This window comes from Rhinopithecus roxellana, chromosome 9 (genome assembly GCF_007565055.1).
Source record: "Rhinopithecus roxellana isolate Shanxi Qingling chromosome 9, ASM756505v1, whole genome shotgun sequence".
NCBI lineage: Eukaryota > Metazoa > Chordata > Mammalia > Primates > Cercopithecidae > Rhinopithecus > Rhinopithecus roxellana.
This window is the reverse complement of record NC_044557.1, coordinates 108685140-108703788: the sequence shown is the minus strand read 5'-3', so window position 1 is coordinate 108703788 and position 18649 is coordinate 108685140. Positions and strand designations below refer to the sequence as shown.

The 18649-nt window shown below is 56.9% G+C and overlaps 1 protein-coding gene across 3 annotated transcripts in view; it reads left to right on the top strand.

The window, feature by feature from the left end:
• Positions 1-4189: 4189 nt before the first annotated feature.
• The window catches only part of GFRA2 (GDNF family receptor alpha 2), a 99546-nt gene continuing 85086 nt past the window's right edge, over positions 4190-18649 (top strand). The window contains exons 1-3 of one of the 3 annotated variants that reach the window (XM_030938261.1): positions 4190-4927; positions 10127-10441; positions 17687-17770. In XM_030938261.1, coding sequence (XP_030794121.1) covers positions 4888-4927; positions 10127-10441; positions 17687-17770 — 439 coding nt within the window. In that variant the 5' untranslated portion in view covers positions 4190-4887. The remainder of the gene's footprint in view (positions 4928-10126; positions 10442-17686; positions 17771-18649) is intronic. The other 2 variants (XM_030938262.1, XM_030938263.1) reach the window with 2 other exon arrangements.

The following is an 18649-nucleotide window of genomic DNA, read 5'->3' as shown; positions in this document are numbered from 1 at the left end:
TTTCTCTTTTTTTGAGGCAGGGTCTCGCTCTGTTGCCCAGGCTGGAGTGCAGTAGTGGGATCTCGACTCACTGCAACCTCTGCCTCCCAGGTTCAAGTGATGCTCCTGCTTCAGCCTCCCGAGTAGCTGGAACTACAGGTGTGCGCCACCACACCCGGATAAGTTTTTTGTATTTTTTGCAGAGACGGGGTTTCACCATGTTAGTCACGCTGGTCTGGAACTGCCAGCCTCAGGTGATCTGCCCACCTCTGCCTCCCAGAGTGCTGGGATTACAGGCATGAGCCACCGTGCCCAGCCTCCTGAGACCTTTCTAACCACTGTGCTCTTGCCTCCTCTGTGCTCAGCCAATTCTACCCATCCTTCCAGCTCCAGCTTGAATCCTACCCCTAGCAAGTTCTCTCTGACTGCACTCCTGAAAGTCAGTGGTACCAACTCTTCCTTTCTCTCACTGTGCCTTTGGTTTTTTCAGTATCTTCTCATAGCTACACGCCTGACTCTATAAATGCTTCCAGGGCAGGGGCAGTCTTGCTGTATTCCCCAGAGCCTTTGGCACTGTGCTGGGGCCAGAGAAGGCATTCAATAAGTCTGTGCTGATGGATTGATTGTGGGGTGCCCTGGATAAGGCTCCGTCCCATAGACGAGGACACTTCCACCTTGCCAGTTCTGTGGCTCCTGACAGTCTTAGCTGGATGTGAGACACCTTCTTTTGACTGCTGGTCGATTTTTATCTCATGGGTCAGGGAACCCTCAGCCTTCTTCCCTTCACAAAGGAATGAGATTGTGGTCAGTGAGCAGTGTGGCCCAGGCCTGGGTGCGCATGTGTATGTGTGTTGGGGTGGAGCTGCAACGCCCTCCCCTCTGCTGGTCCTTCTTCCCTCTCTTGCTGTCCAGAGAACCCACTCCATAAACAGAGAGGACTAGACAGATAAGAGAAAGGGAAGGAATGGAAGGTTTCGGTGTTCCCTTTCCCTCCTCTGCAGATTCGGACTCTGGGATCTGTGATGGGGAGGGGCTGTGAGCAGGAGGCTCAGCTGCCAGTGAGCTCAGGAGCACTGGAATGAGCCAGGAAGGCTGTAAAAGGACTCAGGCACTATGGAGTGTGTGGAAGTGTGTTGGTGGGCCTAGGGCTTGCTTCCTACCTGCTAGAGGCTTCGCCTTTCCCTGTGACTACCTCTTGCGACATCTGCTCAGTAGTCTCTGTTGCCCTTGAACCCCCGTAGCTTTTTATTTCTGCTCTCATTTGCCCCTTAGGTTTTATTGCCTTGTCACAGGTCTTTAATTCTTCTTGTAGAACCCAGAGTAAACCAGTAAACAACTTTATATGGGCCAGGCATTGTACTAGCCACTTTGTATAGTATCTCATCTAATTTCTACGAGGTTGGTTTATTATCTTTTTTAATCCCCATTTTATAGATGAGATGACTGAGGTTCAGAAGTCCTCTTATCTATAAGGTGGTATAGTACGTGTCCAACTGTGTTTCCTCTGTAGATCCCGGCACAAGGGGGGTCCTTCCTCACGGCAGATGCTCTGGACATACGGGAAGATGCTATTTTGAAGAGCAGCTTGGGTTGAGTGTTGGGGTGGGCAGAGGGTGGGGTATCATGGGATATGTTTGTATAGGCAGTAGGTAAGAGAGGGTCCAAGGTCAGAGTGCCCTGTAGCCACACGAGCTGAATGCTGGTGGTGACTGATTGGTGTTCTCTACTGTCTTTGGGATGGCTGGGTGATCTTGGGTCCTAGAAGGGTCACTTACCTCCTGCTACTGGAATCCTCTCTCCTACTCCCGAATGGGAACTCAGAGCCATCCCCAGGGCTTCATTGCTGCTTTCTCATTTTCTGGATAGGTGGGAGGGGAGAACTACCATATATGATTCAGCGAGTTTCCCTCATTATGCTCAAATGAGGTTAAAAGAAAGTGAATTTTTTTTTTTTTTTTTTTTTTTTTGTGGGGAAGGGGAGAGGGATATGCTGAGCAGAAATTCTGGAGTTTGGAGCGGGGTCCTTGGAAGAGGGAAGGCCTGCGTGAGATTCCGAAACGGGTGGTGGTGGGGAATATTTGGACAACCAGAAGACCCTGGAAGTCGGGGAGCTGGGAGTGGGGAGAACATTCACTTAGGCCAGGCTCCCAGCCTCGGGCCTCCAGGCCCAGACTGCCTGGCAGTGTAATTCCTGTCAAGTTTTATCTTTTAACCTACACTTATCCAAAGCCAGTTCCTTACACTCCCCAATTTTTGGAAAAAAAGCCAAGAGACCTGGTCAGATGCGAAGTCACTTCCCAGAACAGGAGAGGCTTGGAGGAATGACAGGGAGAGCAGGCCTAAAGGTGGCTTTCCACAACTCCAATCCCTAAGCCCTCTGTCCCAGACTCGCCACTACCCAGCTAGGGCCTAGGCTCTAAGCAGGCACCACTGGATGGCTGGAGAAGATGGAGGCAGGAAAGTCGATGCCCCAGGACGGACCACAGGAAAGCGGCGTTCACAGGAGACCCGCTCTCTGTGCTTCCAAGGCCAGGAGCAGCCGCCTTCCCGCCCAAATCCGCAAGATGGAAGTTGCTCCCTCTAGCATTCCCAATAGCTAAGGCTGCTGGTTTTGTGGGTGACCCATCCCTTCTCGTCCAAGTCGATTTCTAGCATTTACTGGATTCCAGAGTCTTGTTATTTAAGAACGCATCTTAACTGGTACTACTTAATTCATCTTACGTGCAGCCCAGATTCAGTTTTGGGCAGCACGAAAAGTTTCCGAGGCGCTGCGCGTACCCCACGCCAGTACACCGCGTGTGCGAGCCGAGCTGCGCGCGAGGAACGTGGCGCCAAGGCCGGGGGATGCCTGATAGCTCCCCGGCATCCCGGGTGCCCGGCTGCGTGGGCGTGAGCCCTCGCGCGACCGCGGGCCCGCGCCTCTCCCGCTCTCACCGGAACGTGACCGCAGCCGCACCTCTCCTCCAGCCCTTTCCCAGCTAGACGCTTCCTTTTTGATCCTTCTGGACGTTTATTGTAAATTCTGTGACTAAAACACGCCGGTGAGCCCGGCCCACCGACAGATCGATCAGTCGCCCCCTTCCCCGCTAAGCGGGGAGGAAACACTCCACCCTGGAGCCTCGGGAGCCGGGAGCTGCCTTGGGACGAGCTCCTCGGAGCCCAACAGGCCGCGGAGCCCCGGCCCGGGTCGGTCTCCGGGCGCTCCTGCCGGGGTGGGGTGCAAGCCTCTGCCCGATCCCTCTGGGGCGACTCGGGCAGGTTCGCTGGCCTCCGAGGAGGTGGTCAGGGCGCCCCGGCGCAGCAGGCTTCTTTTCGAGCCGGGGGAGGGGAGACCGACTGGGGAAGGGGCGTCTCGAAGGGGTGGAGGCCGTAGCGGGCGGGAGGCGAGCGCGCCGCGGGCGTGAGGGCAAAGTTCCCGAGGTCCGCGCGGAGAGCACACGTGTATGTGCGCGCGGGGTAGGCCGGGGCCGGCAGGCTGCACTGGGGTCGGGGGCGCGCGGGGCCGGCGCCGGAGGGTATACTTCCTTTTCCCGGCACCATTGGGGAGACGCTCTGTCGGCCTCGGCTCCCGGGCGCAGGGACGCCTCAGCCTACGGGGGGTGGAGCCCCTCCTCAGACCCCGGCCACCAGGCTAGGATTTTTCTAGCGCCCTGCCCCCCGCGCCCCCGGATGGCTCGGGCGCCACGGACTCCGCGCCCTCCAGCCTCAGCTCAGCTCCCCAGGCTTCCCAGACCCGGCGGCGCAGGGGGCGGAGGCGGGGGCAATGGGGGTTGGAGGGCGCAGCCCGTCCCCAGGGTGGGGAGCGCTGCGCGGGGAGGAGGAGGAGGGTGCCGACCCTTGGGTGGGTTCGAGCCCGAGCCGTAGCCGGGGGAGTCAGTCAGTTTCCGGCCAAGGCAGCAGGTCAGTCCCAGGAAGGGCGGGCGATTGAGCCAAGGGAGCCGGCGGCTGGGCTCTCCTCTCTGCCCGCGATTCCCGGCGCCTCCGCCACCGCCACCGCCGTGTCGCCGCCGCCGCTGCAGAGCATCGCCGCTCCGCCGCGCTCCCGCGCCCCGCGCCGCCAGCCGCCTGGGAGCCTGAGCGCCGAGCCCGGGGCGGAGGAGAGGGGCGCGGGCGCGAGAGCCGCGGCGAGGGAGCCGCGAAGGGGGAAGGGGGCGGGCGGAGGGAGGAGCAGGGAGAGTGGGAGAAGGGGGAGGGAGAGAGGAGGGCTAGGGAGAGCTGGAGAGAGCGAGAGCAAAGAGCGAGCGAGGGAGAGGAGAGAGGGAGAGAGAAAGACACACGCACGCAGAGACACACGGTCACTGGAATTCCATTAGAAAAAAGTGAGCCGAGCAAGGGTTAGCGGGAGATTTTTTTTGAATCTTGTCTTCGTCTTGGTGCGAAAGAAGCGACTCCAGTCTCTCGTCCTCGAAGCTCCGACTGGATTGTTCCTGGGCGCTGACACCCGTCGGTGGATTTCATTCCTATTTGCATTTTATTCCGACCCCCTCCCTCGCCGCTTCCTTCCAGCCCTTTACTCGCAAATCGCCTCTCTCCCCACCTCACCAAGCCCCTCCTGGGAAGCGCAGGGGAATTGGACCCGCGGGGACTCACGCCTTCCCGGACGATTGGAAGGGAGGGCTGACCCCAGGACCGGGCTCTTGGCTTAGAAAGCCGATACACAGATACGCGTATATTTTGATTGTAGCGGGCAAGGGGGGCGTCGAGAGGCAGCCCACCGCCCTCCTCTCACCCCACCCCCTCCAGCCAGAGGCGAGAATCGCAGGACTCGGGATCTTCATCGGGTGGACTAGCTGGGATCTCCGCATTGGATTTGGGGCTGATTACCACTGCTTGACTATTATTGTTGTTGTTATTATTATTATTTTTTACCCAAGGGAGAAAGACAAAAAACGGTGGGATTTATTTAACATGATCTTGGCAAACGCCTTCTGCCTCTTCTTCTTTCTAGGTGAGTACCTGCGGGCGGCTAGCTCAGGGAGAGGCGAGAAGCCGGGGAGGCGGGGGGCGAGCGGAGCGCCGGCGGGGGGCTGGCGGGAGGCCGGCGGGGAGAGCGCGCCGTGGAGCGAGCCGGGCCCGGCGCTGGCGAACCGAGCGGGGCCGGGCAGCGGGGACGCGGACGACGGACCGGAGCCGCGGCTGGCTGGCGACGTGGGGGGATCGGGAGGGAGACTCAACATCCGAACCGGCCCCGCAGACCCGCACACACACACACACCCGCGCTCGCTCACATGCCAGTATAGCGCTCATCTCCCCCGAAATAATGGGTTCGAATTGCGGCAACTTAAGGAAAAAAAATATCGAACTCTTGATCTGCAAGGAGGGAGGGAGGGAGAGGCTCCGAGGCGTGGAAAGAACAGTCCTGCCGGGTCCGCCTTTCCTGGTCTGCTCCCGGAGTCGGTCGTGGTGGAGGGCGCGGGTTTCTCGGGCGGCTACTGCTTGGACATCGCGGGGCCGGGGGGAGCGCTGGCAGTCACTCCCCACCTGCCAGCCGCGCCTGACAAATGCAGCCCGCGTCCCCAAGCCCTGAGCCCCTAACCGGCGGCTCTACTCCCTGGAACACTTTTCAAGTTTCTCCCTATCCAGTCCCGAGCCAGATGGGTAGGCGGGAGCGGAGGGTTGTGAGCAGCCGTTTCCCGGCCTTCCCTCCTCCATCTGTGGGGGCCGCGGACCCCCGTGACTGGTGGGAAGAGACCGGAGGGAGGCCAAAGTTTACTTCCTCCGTTGAAGAGGGTGGGAGGCGAGGGAGGAAAAACGGGTCTTAACAAAGACCACTGCTCCTTTTGTAAGAGCCCCCCTCCCGACCCCGCCTCCAGGATAGGGAGGAGGGGCTGCCTGGCGCCCCGAGCCCCACGCAGTTTCTTTTCCACACAGAATTCCCAGCCCCTCGCTACCTTAGCTTAAGCTAGGTGAACTCTCCAGCTGCTTGGGAAATGGGTCTAGAGAAGGAGGGAGGTGAGGAATCTCCGGAGGGAGGTGAGGAAAGGCGGGCGTTTGCAAGGCTGTGCACCACCGAGGTCCCAGGCAGGGCTGCTGCCAGGGTGTAGATGCTCCCATAGAGGGAGCTGGGTAACTACTGCGTGTGTGTGTGTGTCTGTGTGTGTGTTTGTAAGGAGCACACGTCTGCTTCAGTGAGGGTGCAGTTCTACCACCTTGGCTTGCTGTGTAGCCAGTGTTAAGCCAGGCTGCCCAGCCAGGGTCATGATCGAACCCTCTCCCTCCTGCAGCAGGGGATCCGGGAAGGCCCCGAGTGGGGAGGTAGGAGGTGGTTACAGGAGGATGTGTGTGGTCGAAGAAGTGCCCACCAGACTAGGATAAGGGACTGGAGTCATTGGGTGTCCACACAGGCTCTGGACTCTCTGCCTGTCCCCGATGCTTCCTGCCAGGTGCGAGTCTCCAAGGGGGCAAGGCCCTGCTCTGGCGTGTGGCCTTAGAGGTCCTGCCTCCCTCAGCCCCAGGCAGCTTCTGTCTGGGGTGGGAGAGGCTCATGGAGGAAGCTGGAAGGTGCTCTGGGCCGGCTGTGATCCCGAAGCCCTTTCTGACAACCCTGGCAAGTGGACTCTTGTTCTGAAGGGGCTACTATAAAATCTGACCTTTTCTCCCACCGCTGGCTTGAAAACCCTTCTGGGTCCAAGCATGATCAGGGCCAAGGGGAAAAAAAATTGTATTTCAGGCAAAGCAGCCCGATTGTCTACTGCTGAGCTGCACACCCCAGGATGGGCAGGGCTCCCAGGTGTGGGTACCATCTGGGGTCGGGGGCTGGAGAAGAGCAGTGTGGGCCCCTGGTCATTGCAGGCAGGCTTTCTTCAGCCAGGCAGGCTGAGGAGTCCACCTTTCTCCTTCTCAGAAGTGGGTGTGTATGCGTGTGCTTGGGGGATGATCAGAGAGGCCCATCCCAATGTCTGCAACCCTGGAGGCTGAGTGTTGAGAGGTGGGGGTGAGAGCAGAAGAGCAGCAGGCTCAGCATCCCCTTGGGTCACAGCCCTTCAGTTTCCTTTCCTGGAGAAGTCCCCTTCCAGAGCTGGGCTGAGTGGAGTGACCACAGATATTGAAAGACTCTGGGTTAGGCCAGTGGAAAGGAAGGGAGGGGTTGGTGTTTAGGAAACTTCAGCCCTGGGGCCCTTTTCCTGGCAGGGAGTTGGTTGAAAATTCCACTGAGTGGGTCGGTGGAGGGTGGGGGGAGGTTTTGCTGGGGCTTGGGACTTGGTAGTCAATTTCAGCTGGGGGCAGAGGCCTTTTGTGTGCCCCTACAGTGAGATTCTGAGTGAGGTCTGAGCTGGATAACCCATGGTGGAGAGAGAGAGAGGCCTTTCTTGCCTAGTATCTTGATCTCAAGTGCTGACCCAGGGAGGGAAGGAGATGGGGAAAGTGACTCGGGCGGGGGTGTTGGGCTGGCCAGGGGACCACTTCCGACTGGCTTTCTAGCACATGTTCTAACTGGTGGGATGTTGGATGCAGTAGGGCAGTTGTAGCTCTGTGTCGCTTCTCCACCCCCCTCTACCCCCGTGTCTTGTTGGATCAAAGTTTTCTTCTAATTTAGGATTTGGAAACATCACCAGGATACCCCCTGCCCTTCACTCTCTTAGGATTCTTAGCTAAAGGCTGCATGCTGCATGCTGTAGGGATTCCTTTCTCTGGCTAGGCTTGATTTGTTCTGGGGGTCATGGAATGAACTAGAAGAGTCAAGGATGGTTTGGTGAATGGATGCCCTGGCCCTTCGCAGAGTGCGTCCCTTGCCTGGTCACACGAGCCAGGTGGCAGGATGGGGGAAGCCCTCTCTTGGCATGGGAGCCTCCCTAAGATTGTGTAAGGATCATCCTGTGGGGCTCTAGGCCTCAACTGCAGGACAAGCAAAGTAAACGTCCTTGTGGCCTGAATCCCCTGGGCTAATCTGACCTTTAAGCACGCTGTGAATTCTGTGCCTACAGAAGGCTAAGGAAGCCAGGAAGTTCCATTCCCAGGCCCCCTATGACAGTGCAGTCTTCGTTTCAGTCAAGGTGGGAGGGCATTAGCCTATGGGGAGGCAGGGGGTGAAGTCAGTGGAGGGCCCAGGGCTGTGCTGTTCCAGAGGCTTCCGCAGGCTGGTTGGGGGCCGCAGGTGCAGGCGGGGCCGTGTCAACTCATCTGCTCTTGGGGGCCCAGCTGTACCCGGGTCCTGCTCAGGGAGGTAGGAATCTGCTGAAGCTGGGAAAGAAAGATGCTGCCTCAGCTTGTGTGGAGGACACCTCTCCAGCCTTTGCCCGGCCTCAAACTCCGCGCTGATTTCTTCTCTGGTCTTGTCTCAGCCTGGCCGCATCCATCAGCCTTCCTCTTCTGGGGCAGAGGTCTGGTCAGTGGGAGAAGGGCACGTTTTTTGCTCTGGGCCTGGAAGAAGCCTTCTGTACCCCAGGCCCACCCCTACTGCTCTTCTCTGTTGCCTCCTGGAGGTGGGTCTCCCGCCCGCCTGGTCCTGCAGGGAGTGGATGGATTCCTGTTCCCCGGGGGCTCTCGGGAGTGAAGGCCCGCTGTGCAGCGCGCTGCCCCTAGGTGTCGCTGTCTCCCTGCGGTAGCGCCCCCCTGAGCAGGGCCTCCCAGGGGAAGGCCTGAGAGCGGCTTTTCAGGGTAGGGATGGGGGGGGATTCTGCGGTATTGAGGAGGGGACATCTAGCCTAGGATTTTATTATGTTCTAGAGCTAGATGAAGTCGAGGAAGCCTCCCAAATTACTCTCTGGGTCCAGGAAAGAGCAGTCATGGCTCTGGGCCCTGGTGCGTGCTTTTCCTCGGGGGCAGGATCTGGAGTTAGGGGCTTAGCAGAGGACGGGGGGCTGGGAAGACCATGTCTGTGTCTGGAGGAAACCATTTTAGGAGCTTGGCTTTGAAAGGATCAGGCGAGCCTATCCTGCCGTTTATGTCTTCTTCCTTGTCCCCTCCCTCCTGAGGCACTGTGGGTGTGGACACTGGGGCCAAGATGGGAAGGTGGCCTGATAGGGGGTTGCACATTGGTGGAGGAGCAAGGTTCCATTTGCAAGGCTGGGGTCCGAGGAGGGAGCTTTTCCCTTTTGCAATTATTTGGCTTTTGGAAGGAAGAACAAAATAAGAGACAGAGGGGAAGGGGGTTTCACAGGAGGTTGGAGAGGAAAGAAAAAAGAGGAAAAACAAGGCCATTCAAAGATAAGAGGTAAAAGGTGATGAAGAAACAGACCTCTTGGGAGACTGTTAGCAAGAGAAGCGCAAGATACAGCCAGGCACAAGCAGAGCTAGAGTGGGGAGGAGAGAGCAGGGTGCGCAGGGGGCATGGATGCTCCCCAGGCTTGACAAAAGCATTTGCTATTGGAGGGGTCCGGGGTGGAACTCGTCTCGCGGACGGCGAGGGTTCAGGTCTTCATCTGGTGTGAAGTTGTACTGGAAGGTGTGGAGGGGTGAGGCGGGAAAGGGGTAGCGCCTCCTTCTTGGGCTTGCCGGAACGGTCGAGTTAGGCTCATCTCTCCCTGTCTTGTCTTAGAGTCAGAGTGAGAGAGTGAGTACACTGGGAATCTGAGGGGGCGTTTCCATCGCTATGTGTGACCTTTATTTGTCATCACCCTTCTTCGGGCCTCAGTTTCCCTAGGGTAAAATGTGGGGTTGGACTCTATGGTGTCTATAAGGTCCTAACAGGCTATGACAACGAAATGACTTGGCACTGCTTCCAAGGCTCAGTGCAGCGCCATGGGTGGGCCTCTGGCTGGAGGTTTATTGGGGTTTATAGGAGGCCTGGGTGGTATGAAAGTGAGATCTTCCCCACTCCCTGCAGTCCCCAGCAAGCTGTGCAGCCTCCAGCCAGCCGTGCAGTCCCCAGCTCTCTGCTGAGGCTGTGACATTCTCATCTGGGCTCCTGACGTCTTAGACCGTGGTCTTGAGCCAGGATCTTCCTGGCTTTATTGTGCCCTGCTCCTAGGCCCAGGGCCGCTGCTGAGGAGGAATGGAGTGCAAACGGAGAAAACTTGCTCGTCCATCCAGGGGAGGATGACGCCTGAGTTCTCCCTCGGGTGTGAGGAGGGCTGCCCACAGAGTCGCCTTGGTGTGCTTTGGTGTGAAATGGGTGTGACGTTCCCAGCAGGGCCCAAGGCCTGTATCTTGGGTGGGAGATTGTGGCGGCCCTCATTCATGCTTGTCTTCCCTCCCCACCACCCAGACGAGACCCTCCGCTCTTTGGCCAGCCCTTCCTCCCTGCAGGGCCCCGAGCTCCACGGCTGGCGCCCCCCAGTGGACTGTGTCCGGGCCAATGAGCTGTGTGCCGCCGAGTCCAACTGCAGCTCCCGGTACCGCACGCTGCGGCAGTGCCTGGCAGGCCGCGACCGCAACACCATGCTGGCCAACAAGGAGTGCCAGGCGGCCCTGGAGGTCTTGCAGGAAAGCCCACTCTACGACTGCCGCTGCAAGCGGGGCATGAAGAAGGAGCTGCAGTGCCTGCAGATCTACTGGAGCATCCACCTGGGGCTGACCGAGGGTAAGCCTGAGCGGAGCTGGCCCAAGGGGAGGGGGTGTGGCACAGGCAGAGAGGACGTGTGGCAGGCCAGGGTTTCAGGAGGGAGGACTAGGTGATGGGGTGAAGTGGCCAGCTGTCTATGTCTACCTGCTAGGGGAACCTAGAATGCAGAGAAGTCGCCGCCCCACCAAGGAGGGTGGCATTGTCGGAAAAGGCCAGGAGAGACAAAGAGGAGGCAGAAGGGACAGCTGGAGAGGAGAGAGGGAGGTGGTGGGAGGAGGAGAGGACAGGATGGAGGAAGCGGGGTGAGTGGGGTGGGGGAGGTGGGCAGGGATTGGGGAGGAACAAGACCACGTGATTCAAGCAAGGACAGTGTGAAGTGGTTCCAAGAGAAGGTGAGGGTAAGAGTGACCAGGCAGAGATGGATAAGTGAGAACCAGGAGAGAGAAGGGGCAGGCTGGGTGCAGGCAGAGAAACCAGCCACTTCAGCTGTCACAACTGCTGCCCTGCCCCGGCTGCTGTCCTGCCCTGGGGCTGATCCCAGAGCTGGCTGCCCCTACTCTGCCCTTCTGGCTCTTGCCTCCCTGCTTCCAGGACACCAGCCCTTCATGTGGCTTCTGCACCCCATGGCTGGCCTGTCACCTTCTACAGGGCTTGGGGCAGTGTGCAGGCAGCAGGCCCCACATGCTTTGGCAAACCTGCCCCTGAGTCACAAAAGTAGAACCTATAATCCCTCTGCCAATAACACACTCTCACATCCCCTTCCCCTCCAGACCTGGGTGTGGAGGATTTGCATCTGTTTAAGAGGTGGAGGTGGGTCACTGTAACCAGTTTATTAATTGAACGCATGTTTATTGAGAACGTATTGTCTGCTACGTTCTAGGTGTTGTAGGAACAGTTGAGGGCAAACTGGTGCAGCCTCTGGCCTCCTGGAGCTGAGTCTGGGTGGGGTGTGGATAAGGGGGCTTCTCTCATTTGATGGCTTAAGTGCTGTGAGAGGGAAGACACAGGGTGTGATGGTAGCAGCTTGGAGGGGGCGTCCACGCCCTTGCTGTGAAATCTAAAGCATCTTCCTGGAAGAGGCAGGCTTCAAGCTGAGGCTGAAGAGTGAGTCAGAGTCACGAAATTGAACATAGGTGAAGGGAGGCAGGAAGAGTGTGGGAGGTGGAGGGAACAGCATGGAAAGGCCCAGTGTGAGAACCGAACCTGTTTACAGAGCTGCAAGTGGCCTAGAATGGTAGTGGGTGGCAGGTGGTGTGTGGCGGGTGGTGGTGGAAGTGGGGAGGAGAATTAGGGGCAGAGGGAAGGATCCCTGAAGGGTTTTAAGGGCGATGATGAGATCTGTGCTTCAGCAAAATGTTTCTGTGATACCAGTGGAGAGAGTAGATTAGAGGACTGTCCAGAAGCTGCTGCTGTGATACAGGCCAGGAACAGCTGTGGCAGAACCAGGACAATGGCAAGGAAGGAGAAATGGGTCTAAGAGCTATTTATTTATGCATTTATTATTTTTGTTGGGGTCTCACTATGTTGCCCAGGCTGGTCCCAAACTCCTGGGCTCAAGTCATCTGCCTGCCTCAGCCTCCCTAAGTGTTGGGATTACACGTGTGAGCTACCACACCCAGCTAATTTTTAAGTATTTTTTTTGTAGAGATGGGGTCTTGTTATGTTGCACAGGCTTATCTCAAACTCCTGGGCTCAAGCAGTACTCCCACTTTGATTTCCCAAAGTTCCAGGCTTACAGGTATGAGTCACTGCCCCCCAGCCCTCTGAGAGCTATTTAGAAGAGAGAATCCACAGGTCTTGGTGACCGACAGGAGAGGAGAAGGTGAGGGGAGAGAGGAGTCAAGGAGGGCACCCAGTGTCCTGTCTTAGGCAGCTGAGCAGGTGATGGAGGCCTAAGAAGAATCAGTCCAGTCTTTGAGTGCAGAGAGGAGGGCAGGGGGATGGGGAATCTATTTTGGGGCCCGTGCCTTGTTGACCACACCCTGCAGACATGCAGGTCTGGAGTTGAGGGAGGAAGTGGGTCTGAGCGAGACTGAGGAGTGGACATGAGCCTGCAGGTGGAAACCAGGGCCAAGGGGGTGGGTAGGACCACAGTGAGAGGAGGCCAGTAACAGACCCCGGGGACCAACCCCGGGGACCTTGGCATTTAAGGATTTGGGGAAGGGAGCCTGCAGGGAGCTGAGAAGGTGCTGGGGAGAGGTGGGAGGAGCAGCAGGAAAACAAAGGGGGGTCATCCCAGAAGAGAGGACCCTCAACAGGGTTGGATGCTTAGGGTAAGCTGAGGCTGAGGCTCTTAGATTCTTAGGTACCTACTGTGTGCCTCAGAGGGTGACACACTGGAGGAGCCATGCTCCCCATGCCAGCCATCGTATGGGGCAGGAGACCTTTCCCCTGGGCCCTCCTGCTGGAGGGAGGAGCCTGGTTAGGGAGCGGATGGGATCAGGGGGATTGGGAATGATGAATGCAGATGACTCTTTCCGGAATTACAGTGTAAAGAGGAGAGAACAAAGGATGCTTAAAAAAAAAAAGATGGGAGAGGATTGAGCAGTTTAAAATCTAAGGTCGGACAGCAGTGATGGTGATGTTGCCATGAAGAAGACAGAAGGGTCTTCTGTGGAATGATGCCCTTGGAAAGGGGAGGGGCTGGGTCCAGGGCACACAGTGGGCCAGGAGATAAGCCTTAGAACAGGGGAGCAGGCCGGGCGCGGTGGCTCAAGCCTGTAATCCCAGCACTTTGGGAGGCCGAGACGGGCGGATCACGAGGTCAGGAGATCGAGACCATCCTGGCTAACACAGTGAAACCCCGTCTCTACTAAAAAATACAAAAAACTAGCCGGGCGTGGTGGCGCGCCTGTAGTCCCAGCTACTGGGGAGGCTGAGGCAGGAGAATGGCGTAAACCCGGGAGGCGGAGCTTGCAGTGAGCTGAGATCCGGCCACTGCACTCCAGCCTAGGCGACAGAGCGAGACTCCGTCTCAAAAAAAAAAAAAAAAAAAAAAAAAAGAACGGGAGCAATGCTCCCTCTAGGTGCTGGGAGGGAGGAAGTGGCTGTAGGTGTGAAGCCAAATAGACAGGGATCCTTGACCAGTCAGAGATGGCTCGAATATGTTCTAAATATAGGAATAAGAAATGTGTATAATTACTACCATCATTAATAGCAAAGTATTCCTCATGAATCAGGCGGTGCCTTCTCCCTAGCAACCTGGATTCCTAGAACTAGCATGAGCAAAGGGAGCAATACTGTCCTGAGGGTACTGCACTCTATTCCTCAGGAGATAAGGCGCTGTCTTCACCCAGAGCCGGACTCTGTAGCGTACAAAGAATTAAAGCGCTCGATGCCTGAGCTGAGTAGTTTTGTTTCTTGTCTTCTTTCTGGCAGCCTTCAGTTTCCACCCAAGGGAGACTGGGCAGCAGGTTTGGGTGGGCTGCAGAGTGGACAGGGGAGGGGACAGGACAGAACTGTCAGCCAGAACAGCTGGGTTGAGCGCTTGGGCCTTTTAGCACCAACAGCCCTTCCCATCTCACTGGCTCCCTCTTTATCACTGCATCAGGCCACAGGAGGACTGTGCCGATGGGATCCAAGGGAAATAAGCATGATGCTGTGTGCATTTAGCTGCACACTGCTGTGTGGTTTTCAAGGCCGCTTGACTGGGAGTGCCTGACTGCAGATGGTTTCTCTGGTTCCAAATCTTGTTTTTTTGAGACAGGGTCTCACTCTGTTGCCTAGGCTAGAGTGCAGTGGCATGATCACAGCTCACTGCAGCCTCCATCTCCTGGGCTCAAATGATTCTCTCACTTCAGCCTGCCGTGTAGCTGGGACCACTGGAGCCTGCTGCCATGACTGGCTTTTTTTTTTTTTTTTTTTTTTTTTTTAAAGCAGAGATGAGGTCTTACTATGTTGCTCAGGCTGATCTTGAACTCTGGAGCTCAAGCAATCCTTGTGTCTCGGCCTACCAAAGTGCTGGGATGATAGGCGTGGGCAACTGTGCCTGGCCTTGAGTCTTTTTATTTATTTTTTAATGAGACAGAGTCTTGCTCTGTCACCCAGGTTGGAGTACAGTGGCAAGGTCATAGCTCACTGCAGCCTCAGGTTTCTGGGCTCGAGTGACCCTCCTACCTCAGCCTCCCGAGAAGCTAGGACTACAGGCACGTGCCACCACGCTTGGCTAATTTATTTTTTATAGAGGTGGGGTCTTGCTATATTGCCAGGCTGTCCTCGAACTTCTGGCCTCAAGCAGTCTTCCCATTTTGGCCTCCAAAAGTGTTGGGATTATAGGCATAAGCCGCTGCATCCCGCCTGGTTCTAAGTCTTGAGATGGTTTATTAATTCATTTATTCAACAACCATCGGTTAAACACCGACCGTGTGCTTCAGAAGGTAACAGCACTGTAGGAACTGTGTTCCCCGTGCTGGCCAGCAGGCAGGTCGGGAGACCTTTCCTCTGGGCCCTGCCTAGAAAATACACTCTTACTTTTTTCCTTCCATAGAAGACTGCATCTTTTCCCCGTAGGGGAATTCCACCTTCTCCTGGGTCTTGGGAGCCCAGAGGTAGTTTCTGCCCAGGGCTGACCAGGGGAAGCCAGGAGGCCTCCAGGTAGTGTTATTGTGAGTGGCGGGGTCTACCTGAGAGGTAAGCATCCATGGCCTGTTGAGCAGTCTCCCTGAGGGGTACTGCGAGTCCTTCCTCCCTGTTCCTTGATGACATGTAATAACCTGGTGCAGGCCTGGGACTGCGGAGAGGGCAAGAATCGCTGAGAGGAGCAATGTGTGTAGGCTTGGATTTTCCTTCGGATTCTCAGCCTCTCCTTGGCCCCTGCTGGTGGGCGTGATTTACCATGGGGCTCTGCTCCGCCTTCTTCCGCTCTGTGGGACTTAGCTCTCAGTATGCAGTGGAGGTGCACAGCAGGTACGAAGAGCCTGTGGCGGGAGTGGGGAGAATGGAGAGTGGGCTGGGGTAGGAATGTGACCTCAAGACGTGGCTGCTGAGCTCCTAGAGTCTGAACTGCAGAGGATCTGGTGACCATTCAGGCTCCCCACTACCATCTGGCAGGGAAACTGAGGCATGGATGGGTGAGATAGCCTCCCAGGGCACACAGCAAGCTCATGACAGGACCCAGAGTGGGTCCCAAGGCCCCAACTCCTTATCCAGGTCCCTTTTCACTGCCGGGGGTGGAGATCCCATGGCTTGGGCCCCATTTTCCTCCACTGCCACCATTTCCTCCATTACCACCACCATTATTTACACAGGGGACTGTCACTGTTGGCTGCATGGGGACTTTGAGACCAGGTTTCGTGCCCTCTGCAAAGGTGACACTGAAATTCAGGGTCTTTTGGTCTGAAGATGAAGAGCAAGGGCTTCTTCCATTCCCAGAATCTGACATTCTGGCTCTGGTTTCAGTGGCTCACGCCTCAGGATTTCTCACTGGTGAATTCCGCGGCAGAAACAGGCTACACAAGTTGACTTAAAGAGGCTGGGCCCCTCCAAACCAGTTCCGGAAGAGGCTGTTCCCACCCTGCCACCCCTACGCCATTAATCAGACTGGCCTAGCTCTACCTAGGCCCGTGGCCTATAATCCCAGCACTGAGGCTGAGGAGCACGGATCGCTTGAGGTCAGGAGTTCGAGACCAGCCTGGCCAACATGGTGAAACCCCATCTCTACTAAAAATACAAAATTTAGCTGGGCGTGGTGGCAGGCACCTGTAATCCCAGCTACTCAGAAGGCTGAGGTGGGAGGATCGCTTGAACCCAGGAGATGGGAGTTGCAGTGAGCTGAGATCATGCCACTGCACTCCAGCCTGGGTGACAGAGTGAGACTCTGTCTCAAAAAAAAAAAAAAAGAAAAAAAAGTATTCGTTTGGATTAGGCTGTCAGCAGATTCCAGCTGGGCACCTGCTGTGTGTCCTGGGTGTTGCAGGGCATGAGGGATGCTCTTAGGAGGTGACTTGAAAGGTGGAGGCTATTTCTTATGCAGGGAATGTGCCTCCTCCTTGTCATTTGGGGCTGTCCCTTTTCCTAGGGGTCTGCCGGGAATAACAGGCAGCCTCCTTGCTCGGTGAGCCTGCAGGGAGCTAGTTGAGTCTCCACTTCCAGCCTCTGGGTGACCACACGCAGAGGGGTTGCAAAGCCCCTTTCAGATGCATGATACCTTGCTGCAGGTAGCCCTGAAGAGGCTGCCCCACCTGTGCTCACTCCTGGGCAGAGGGTGCCTGCCTGGGCACTGGGCCCTCCTGCCTGGATGGGAAATGAGTGTGTGAGGCTGTGGGTCATCACCTGTGCCCTGCTTCTCACTACACACACACAAACACACGCGCACACACACACGCACACACGCGCAGGATGAGTGATGAGCCGTCAATTTCCCCTCGCTGATAACATCTCAAGAGGCTATTTTCTTTCCTGCTGAGGCCTTAGCAGAGGAGGGTGGGATTCCTGACACAGTGGTGGGGTCTTAAGGGGAGCCCTGGGCCATCCATCTCCTGTCACTCACTTGCATTTCCATTCCTGAGCCCCCGAGGCAACCAAAGCCTCGAGGAAAGGTCCAAGGACCTGCAGGTGGTGGGGAAGACAGGAGGGCCCTGCGGGAGAGGGGTCACGCAGACTGAAGCTGGAACTTCAGCCCCTCCAGCAAGATTCTCCTGGCGACACGATGGGAGGCAGAGAGGAAATTCTGTCCTCCTCAGTGACCTGGGCGGAGCTGGCATGATGTGATGGGTGGAGCTGGCATGGTGTGATGGGAAAGGATGCTGGTAGGAGGGCCAGGACAGCAGAGTCTAGCTCTGGCCCTTCCAGGAGTAGCTGTGTGATCTCAGGCAGGTTTCTTCACCTCTCTGGGCCACCTCAGAGCCCTCTGTTGTGAAATGGGGAATGGTCATGGAGAACCCTTTGACTTCAAATCCTGCGATTGATACCTGGCTTTACGTGGGCCAGCATTGCCCCACTTCCCCCAGACGTACCTGGAAGTTCTTCCAAGGGGGTTGGCCATGCAGTGTGGTCACGAGAGAGAAGTGTCAGGCAGTTCTGAGCTGCTGTCGGGGAGCTTCTCCTCTAGTTGGGAGACAGACCTGCCTAGGTGAAATGCAAACATTTCGTTGCTAACGTGCCCCGGTCCTGCACTCTTCACTTTGGGAAGGGCTGCTCTGTGTCTTATCCCCTGGGTGGCACGAGCTTTCCCCTGTTAGAGAGCTTTCCTCCGGCAGAGTTGCGAAGTGCCGGCAGCGCTCTGGCCCGGAGAAACCTGTGTCTGATGCCTGTTCTGTCTTGCAGGTGAGGAGTTTTACGAAGCCTCCCCCTATGAGCCGGTGACCTCCCGCCTCTCGGACATCTTCAGGCTTGCTTCAATCTTCTCAGGTAAGTGAGCTCGCACTGGGACTTGGCCAGTTCTCCTCTTGTCCCTGTGGCGTGGCAGATGGAGCACTGGGCTTGGACAGGCGTCCTGGCATCTGATGATGGCCCTGCTGCCCATCAGCTCGCCCTTAACAGTTCTGAGCCTCAGTTCCTCCTCTGTAAAGAACACGATGCCCACCTCCCTGGGTGCTTGTGTGGAGCAAGGTGTTGATGGAAATTGTCTGGTCAGCTGGCTGTCATGGGGTAGGGCTTGAATCTGGAACCTGGTGTCACCCTTCTATCTTACCCTTGTTCCCTCTTTCCAGTTCCCTGGCTCTCCTGCTTTGGAGCCCTTCCACTTGGTCATGTTGCTTACCCTGTCTGGGCCTCGGTTTCCTCAGTTGTGATGGGAGAGTACCGTCCTTACCTCATTGGATTGCCGTGAGGTCTAAGTGGGTCAGTGGGTGGTGAAGTGCTCAGCACGCTGCATCAGTCAGCATCAGCTGCGGCTTGGTGTTACTGGTCCTATGACGATCTGTTCTGCCCTGGGTTTTCCCTTGCTCTTGAGGGCTCTGTTTCTTGAACCACATGAAGGGAAGTGTCTGCAGGAGTCGCTGTGGTCCTCAGGCCACCCCCTGTGCTGTCCACCCTGGGAAGTGATACAGTCTGCATTTGGTTCTAGCTTTGTCTGCCAGGCTCCACATGTAGGGGCCAGGTGAGCTCTGGGGGTCTTTCTTCTTGGCTTTGTTCTCTGTGGCATCTGGGAGACGCTGGGCCCAGGGCAGCCCACCCTGCCTGGGCGCTAGGGAGGGGCTTCCGGTCTTGGGAGTGCTCTGTGGGGGTGGGGGGTGAGCTCCTCTAGGGATTGGTGGAGACTGATGCTCCGGGGGTGGCCAGAGTGGG